This window comes from Squalius cephalus (assembly GCF_949319135.1).
Source record: "Squalius cephalus genome assembly, chromosome: 6".
Lineage (NCBI taxonomy): Eukaryota > Metazoa > Chordata > Actinopteri > Cypriniformes > Leuciscidae > Squalius > Squalius cephalus.
In genome coordinates, this window is record NC_137127.1 from 47,801,309 (window position 1) to 47,810,133 (window position 8,825).

An 8,825-nucleotide genomic window follows, 5' to 3' on the forward strand; every position below is an offset into this window, starting at 1 on the left:
TCCAGATCGAGATAGAGGAACACACACACACTCTCACACACACACACACACACACACACACACTCACACACACCGACTCCTCAATCCTCCAGATCGAGATAGAGGAACACACACACACACACACTCACACACACACACACACACACACACACACCGACTCCTCAATCCTCCAGATTGAGATCGAGGAACACACACACACACACACACTCACACACACACTCACACACACACACACACACACACACACACACACACACACACACACACACTCACACACACCGACTCCTCAATCCTCCAGATTGAGATCGAGGAACACACACACACACACACACACACACACACACACACACACACACACACTCACACACACACACACACACACACACCGACTCCTCAATCCTCCAGATCGAGATCGAGGAACACACACTCTCTCACACACACACACACACACACACACACACACACACACACCGACTCCTCAATCCTCCAGATCGAGATCGAGGAACACACACTCTCACACACACACACACACACACACACACACCGACTCCTCAATCCTCCAGATCGAGATCGAGGAACACCGGACACAGATATTGGCATTCTGAGCATTTGCATAATTATCATCCACTTGTCAAGTAATTAAGACATTAGTCGGCCTCTTCAGAGCAGAAGAGCTGGTGTTCGAGTCGCTCCGGTCGATATGGACACAGCGTCACGATGATGATTATTATAATGCATAACGATGCAGAATATACATGCTAACGAATCTATGATGACACTCTGATATTTACCATGGTATTAAATGATTGACATTCATCCACAATCAATCGTCAATTTGAGGCTTTTAAGAGCCTGTCAGAGAGAACTGGACACTAGTCAAACAACACAGTATATGACCGTAATATAGAGTCTCTTCTGCTCACAAACACTGCGTTTGTTTGATCAAAACTACAGTAAAATACAGTAAACTACAGTAAAATACAGTAAACTACAGTAAACTACAGTAAACTACAGTAAACTACAGTACAGTAAACTACAGTAAACTACAGTAAAATACAGTAAACTACAGTACAGTAAACTACAGTAAAATACAGTAAACTACAGTAAAATACAGTAAACTACAGTACAGTAAACTACAGTAAAATACAGTAAACTACAGTAAAATACAGTACAATACAGTAAACTACAGTAAACGTCTTTACTAAAATATTCATCCGCTCAGAGAACGAGAACGACAGAAACAACTGCATGTCAATCACTAACACTCAATAACAAATCCACACTATCACACTCTCACACACTCTCACACACTCTCACACACTCTCACACACTCTCACACACTCTCACACACTCTCACACACTCACACACACTCTCACACACTCACACACAAGAAACATCGTGCCATGAATGAACTGGCCGGTGTCCACAGATCAGCAACATTCACCGTGGAATGGATTTACTGTAGTAACACTAACTGCAAGGTATGGAAGTTTGTCAGGAATAGTGGGCTATAATGCTTTCAAGAAACATTACGTCGGTTTTATTTTGACATTATGAATACAATTATTGCTGCCCTCAAATGTTAATCTGAAAACTAGCCTACTACTACAATATTACATTTCATTTTGTCCAAGGAGCTGTTTTGTTTTATATGCCCATAAGAAGAGTCAAGTATAGCTCCATTATTGTTCAGTAAAAAAAGCAACAAAAAAAAAATAAATAAAAAAAATCATACTTTATGATGTTAGTTTCATTAAATAAAATAATAATAATTAAAAAAAAAAATTCAAGGAAATTTCTCTGGCATTTATTTATTTTTGCTGTATGGAAAACGTACCGAACCGAACCGTACCGAACCGTGACACAAGTGTATCGTATCGAACCGAACCGTGAATTTTGTGAACCGTTACACCCCTACAGTACAGTAAACTACAGTAAAATACAGTAAACTACAGTAAAATACAGTAAACTACACTACAGTAAACTACAGTACAGTAAACTACAGTACAGTAAACTACAGTAAAATACAGTAAACTACAGTAAAATACAGTAAACTACAGTACAGTAAACTACAGTAAAATACAGTAAACTACAGTAAAATACAGTAAACTACAGTAAAATACAGTACACTGCAGTAAACGTCTTTACTAAAATATTCATCCGCTCAGAGAACGAGAACGACAGAAACAACTGCATGTCAATCACTAACACTCAATAACAAATCCACACACTATCACACACATACACACACACACTCTCACACACTCTCACACACTCTCACACACTCACACACACTCACACACACACACACACTATCTCTCTCACACATACTCCTGTTTATCAGGCGTCCAGAAGCTGTGGTGTTTAGCAGGATTGAGGACACACACACACACTCTCACACACTCTCTCTCTCTCACAACTCTCTCACACTCCTGTTAATCAGGCATCCAGAAGCTGTGGTGTTTAGCAGGATTGAGGAGCACACACACACACACACTCACACACACACACACACACAGATGTTATGCAGATCGCTCTCTGCGTAATTCAGTCATCGCTACAGCGTTTGATACCAGAGCTGACCGACACAACAAACACATGCAGAACACAGTGAACTGAAGATAACACACACACACTCAGTTATGAGATCTGCAGTGTGTATTCCATCAGTGTGTGAAGCGTGTAGTGTTGGCTTGCATCACACACACACACACACACACACAGTACAGCACAGGCCGCGCCTGCAGGTAAAGGTGTGTCAGGAATGAAGTGTTGTGAACGAGACACACACACTTGTGGCTCTGGCTCTCGTCCACGTAAACACTCAAACGTTACGCAGATTAACACACACACACACACACACGTGTGAACGCCTGGCATCTGACCTCGTGTTCACACAGTCAAGCCAAACATTATTCAGACACGATATTGTTCCACTAGTGTGATCAGGACACTATAGTTCATTACTGTGAGTGAGGAGAGCAGAATACAGTAAACTGTGGCATATTACACCCAGAAACTCTTCATACAGAGACTACCAGTGACATTTATAACAATCTGAGCCCAGAAACTCTTCATACAGAGACTACCAGTGACATTTATAACAATCTGAGCCCAGAAACTCTTCATACAGAGACTACCAGTGACATTTATAACAATCTGAGCCCAGAAACTCTTCACACAGAGACTACCAGTGACATTTATAACAATCTGAGCCCAGAAACTCTTCATACAGAGACTACCAGTGACATTTATAACAATCTGAGCCCAGAAACTCTTCATACAGAGACTACCAGTGACATTTATAACAATCTGAGCCCAGAAACTCTTCATACAGAGACTACCAGTGACATTTATAACAATCTGAGCCCAGAAACTCTTCATGCAGAGACTACCAGTGACATTTATAACAATCTGAGCCCAGAAACTCTTCATACAGAGACTACCAGTGACATTTATAACAATCTGAGCCCAGAAACTCTTCATACAGAGACTACCAGTGACATTTATAACAATCTGAGCCCAGAAACTCTTCATACAGAGACTCTACCAGTGACATTTATAACAATCTGGGCCCAGAAACTCTTCATACAGAGACTACCAGTGACATTTATAACAATCTGAGCCCAGAAACTCTTCATACAGAGACTACCAGTGACATTTATAACAATCTGAGCCCAGAAACTCTTCATACAGAGACTCTACCAGTGACATTTATAACAATCTGAGCCCAGAAACTCTTCATACAGAGACTACCAGTGACATTTATAACAATCTGAGCCCAGAAACTCTTCATACAGAGACTACCAGTGACATTTATAACAATCTGAGCCCAGAAACTCTTCATACAGAGACTACCAGTGACATTTATAACAATCTGAGCCCAGAAACTCTTCATACAGAGACTCTACCAGTGACATTTATAACAATCTGAGCCCAGAAACTCTTCACACAGAGACTACCAGTGACATTTATAACAATCTGAGCCCAGAAACTCTTCATACAGAGACTACCAGTGACATTTATAACAATCTGAGCCCAGAAACTCTTCATACAGAGACTACCAGTGACATTTATAACAATCTGAGCCCAGAAACTCTTCACACAGAGACTCTACCAGTGACATTTATAACAATCTGAGCCCAGAAACTCTTCACACAGAGACTACCAGTGACATTTATAACAATCTGAGCCCAGAAACTCTTCACACAGAGACTACCAGTGACATTTATAACAATCTGAGCCCAGAAACTCTTCATACAGAGACTACCAGTGACATTTATAACAATCTGAGCCCAGAAACTCTTCATGCAGAGACTACCAGTGACATTTATAACAATCTGAGCCCAGAAACTCTTCATACAGAGACTACCAGTGACATTTATAACAATCTGGGCCCAGAAACTCTTCATACAGAGACTACCAGTGACATTTATAACAATCTGAGCCCAGAAACTCTTCATACAGAGACTACCAGTGACATTTATAACAATCTGAGCCCAGAAACTCTTCATACAGAGACTACCAGTGACATTTATAACAATCTGAGCCCAGAAACTCTTCACACAGAGACTACCAGTGACATTTATAACAATCTGGGCCCAGAAATGATTGGGACACTTTGAGCTGATCATGTTCTGCTGAAGTGTGTTTTCTTTAATTGCTAATGCTCTTTTTACACACAGACTGAACACAATGAAGCATTGCTTGGTGATTGGTTGAGCTAAACTGGTATTATCTAATTGTGTAGTTAAATTTAACAGCTGACAGATATTCAACATAATTCATGTGTGAGACAGTCTAACAGAAGGACGGACAAAACCAGTCCAATATCAACTGAGTTCTGCTCATATTTCATTACCGTTCTCTAAACTATAGCGAATAAACTGAGATAATGTGAGACATGTAGAAGGAGTCTGAGTGAATCTGGGTTTGACTGTATGAACATGACTTCAGATTTTGACTCACTCACCAACAGAAGGAATCACTATAAATGTTTGAGTTGACAAAACATGTCATCGGGTCACGGGTCACTTCCCGTTGAGCTGACGGAGGAATAACTATCCCAGCAATCAACATTCACTTTTTTAATGCATTTAAAAGTGTGCAAGCTTCCTCAATATTTTGCATAAAACATTGCATACATTTTGAAATGGGTGTTAAATTCATTCAACTTTATGAAAACGTTAATGCAAAGAACTAAATGGAAGTTCAAATGTAGATCCTGAATGGTTTGATTCTCATGTGTGACGTCAAGCCCTCTGTCTTCTGGAGATCATGTTTTCATTTCCACCCCAAAGTATATGGAATATAATATAATATATAGTGTGCACCGAGCGCTATGAAGGACTCTCCAATCCCACACGCTAATGAACATGATCTAAAACATCAAGAAACACCAAACGGCGAGTTTTGCCGATGTGGACTCAGAGATGTTCCTGATGTTATCTGAACTCAGACCCAGAGCTGTGTGAAGCTCGTAACCGTTGTGGAACTCATAAAGCACTGGTCGGACCGGTTCTGACGCAGACCTCAGCCTTCACACTCACAAGCTCCGCCAGAACGTGTGTGTGTGTGTGTGTGTGTGTGTGTGTGTGTGTGTGTGTGTGTGTGTGTGTGTGTGTGTGTGTGTGTGTGTGTGTGTGTGTGTGTGTGTGTGTGTGTGTGTGTGTGTGTGTGACGTCAGATATCTCACACTCGCAGTAAATGTGTGCTTGCTGTGGTCACGGAATAACCTTCAGCTTCATCACTGACAACAGGTTTAACCTCTTCATTCTGAACACGACATACCCAAATAAATAAATCTGCAGATCTTAAACCCTGTGGTCTAAATTCATAACTCTGGTCTTTTTTTTTAAACTAAACACTTGAAATGTTCATGTAATTGCTATTCATAGGCTAGATTTTGTATGATGAAATTGTATATATATATATATATATAGATATAGATATAGATATAGATATAGATATAGATATAGATATAGATATGAAGAGTTCAGATGCAAAAGCCTCTAAAAGCCTCTAAGTGCCATCTGAAATTTTCTTCTAGAATGATCATTTATATCAAGCTTGTATGTTTATGTTCAGTTATTTCACTTTAATGGCAATGAAAATGACCAATTAATTGTCATTAAAGTGAAATTACTGAACTTAAACATACAAGCTTGAAAAAAAAATGCTCATTTTAGAAGAAAATTTCAGATGGCTTTTGCATCTGAACTCTTCATATATATATATATATATATATATATATATATATATATATATATATATATATATATATTAAAGTATTTTATTTTTGTTTCTTGGTTCTTGATTAAAGAAAGGTTAAATAAATAAAATTTTAATAATATTAAAATTATGATTTTAATATAATACAAATATTTTTTGCTACACTAAATTTAAATGTTTTTGAATATTATTTACTTTTAAAGAAGGATAAAATAAATAAGTTATTAATATAACAAAGTTTTTACTAAACAAAACATTATTTTGTGATAATTTATTTTTTTAGTGACTAATTTAATTTTTTTTTTTTTTAAACAAGAAACTAAAATCAAGTTACATTTATAAAAAGATCCCATTTAAACATCCCATTGTCCATGAGAGGTGATGCTCGGTCAGGATATGCTGAAGAGCGGCTCACCTGCTCTGCTCGTACCTGTGGAGGAGGAGGTGAGCGCGCTTCGGTCTCTTACCTTCTCCGGTTTACTGTTCTCGGTCTCCGCGGGTGGAGAACCGGGGGATTTGACCGCGGTCACCGCGCTACTGCTGCCCGGGCTCGAGCCGCTCCGCTCGGCCGCCTCCACCTTGATGAGCCGGTGCTTCGGAGACACGAACTTCACGTCCGGCGAGCCCGTGGAGCTCAGTCCCGTGGAGGAGAAGGGCATGTTCATGTTCCCGGCCGGGCTGTACGGGTCCTCGAAGTCCAGCTCCTTCTGGAGTTTGTATGCGGTGAGTATGTCGGGTTGCGCGGGCATGAGTCCGGAGCCCTGGAGCAGGAGCGCGGGAGCAGCGCTGGAGATGCCCGTGTGGAAGTGTCGGTAGTCCGGCTTCGGAGGCGCGGGCGGCGGGGCTTTGGTGGTTTTGAATCCCAGGTGTTCCTTGAACCATCGGGCCATTCTGCCAGCGCATCGCTCAAAGCTCCGGGAGAGGTTTAATCCAGGCTCTGTCCGAGTGCTGTGTGTGTAAGTGTGTGTGTGAAATGCCCCCCTGTTCACTTTCTGTTCGCTGCTGAAACTCTCTCTGCGCGAGACTGAGTCCTGCGCGCGCGCGAGCGTGTGTGTGTGTGTGTGTGTGTGACAGCTGAGCGACTGCTGCTGAGATGTACTGGGATATTCTACCTGAGAATACTCACTGCCACCTATCGGCGTACTCTGCTATTGAAAGGCACAAGAAAGGATTTTTTTTTCTAAATATCTTGTCATGTGCTAAACTGCGCATTGACAACAAGTGTGATGAGCACGGCGATTCGTGGCGCATTGCACGCTATCATTGTACATTTATCATATTATTAGGCTACTTGATGTACATTCGTAAAAATTATTTTTTGAATGCATTGTTTTGTGTACAGACTGTGCTTATACAGTGTCAGCACTGGAGCCAATAAAACTTTTTGCATTTTTACACTAACACAGAGAACTTCAACACCTTACTGCAACACCTTAGATTTGTTTTTCTTCCATTATAGGTTATTATACTTCCACCTTTCCCTTATTTTCTTTCTTTTTAAAACTAAAATCTGGGTTACAGAGGCACTTAAAATGGAAGTGAAGAATACGCTTTAAAACCTTTAATGTGGCCTTACATGATAAAAGCCTTTTTTAAAGAGTGTTAAAGCGAACACCTGTAAGAGTTTCTCATCAGTCATTAAAATGTGCACATGGGAAAGATAATTTTGGCTTGACTAAACCCAACCCGAATTAGTCTGTCAATAATGTGACATAATGCATTCAAAGTTCCTGCTTCAGAAGTTTGAAAAGCCTCGAGAAGCATTGAGAAATCCTGTTGATTTGCAGTAAACAGAGCGTCTGCCTTGGTTCTTCAGAAACTAACAGGCTTTTCACTGAAAAACACATTAGTTACAAGAGCCAGGGACGCTGTGCTGTGGCTTTTTATGAAGTAATATTTCTTTTTAATACCCGTGTCCTTCAGGACAGAAGCGTCGTGTGCAGCGAGCAGTTTAGCCCTCGACGGCTCCTGAGAGAGATCCACATTTAATTTGCTTTCTCTGATTCCCTGTCACAGCAAATCATCCCGAAATCGAAGACTACAGACCCAAATGTAGTCGTTCAGATGAAATACTTTAAGGAAAAACAATTGCATGAAATTTGCATAATCATTTATTGACACTGTCCCAAGCATCAAATGCAGACAATTAAATACATCCGTTCATTCACTGGCTTCCATTCATAAAGATATCAGAGAGTCAAATAACTAATCATGCGGCCTGACACTTGTGTGTGATAAAGACTTTGCTAAAAAATTAAAAAGCATAATTAAACTGTGTTTAAAACTCTTTATGAGCCTTAAAACAATCACAAGTTATAAATAAAAGTGAACACCATTTTCCTGCTTTGAATGTATGCAAATCAGATTTCAGCTCGTGGACTTTTGGCCAGAACACAATGGACATGACTGGAAATGTCTTTTCATTTTTAACTTGACAAAAAGCTTTTTTAGCACCAGTTCAGAGGAAAAGATGTGCATTAGACCAGTAATCTCCCATTCTCAAGCTGACAGAGAATGATGGGAGACGGTTTACTTGAACGAGAGTCAAAAACATGATCATTCAGACAATACATCAGTTAGTAGACAGATCAAG

The 8,825-nt window shown here is 40.1% G+C and overlaps 1 protein-coding gene across 3 annotated transcripts in view; it reads right to left on the minus strand.

Annotated features, from left to right (window-relative positions):
- The window catches only part of shf (Src homology 2 domain containing F), a 155,981-nt gene extending 148,673 nt beyond the window's left edge, over window positions 1-7,308 (minus strand). For all 3 annotated transcript variants that reach the window (XM_079873379.1, XM_079873377.1, XM_079873378.1), the window contains exon 1: window positions 6,700-7,308. In XM_079873379.1, the coding sequence (XP_079729505.1) occupies window positions 6,700-7,122 (423 nt within the window). In that variant the 5' untranslated portion in view covers window positions 7,123-7,308. The remainder of the gene's footprint in view (window positions 1-6,699) is intronic.
- Window positions 7,309-8,825: the final 1,517 nt, after the last annotated feature.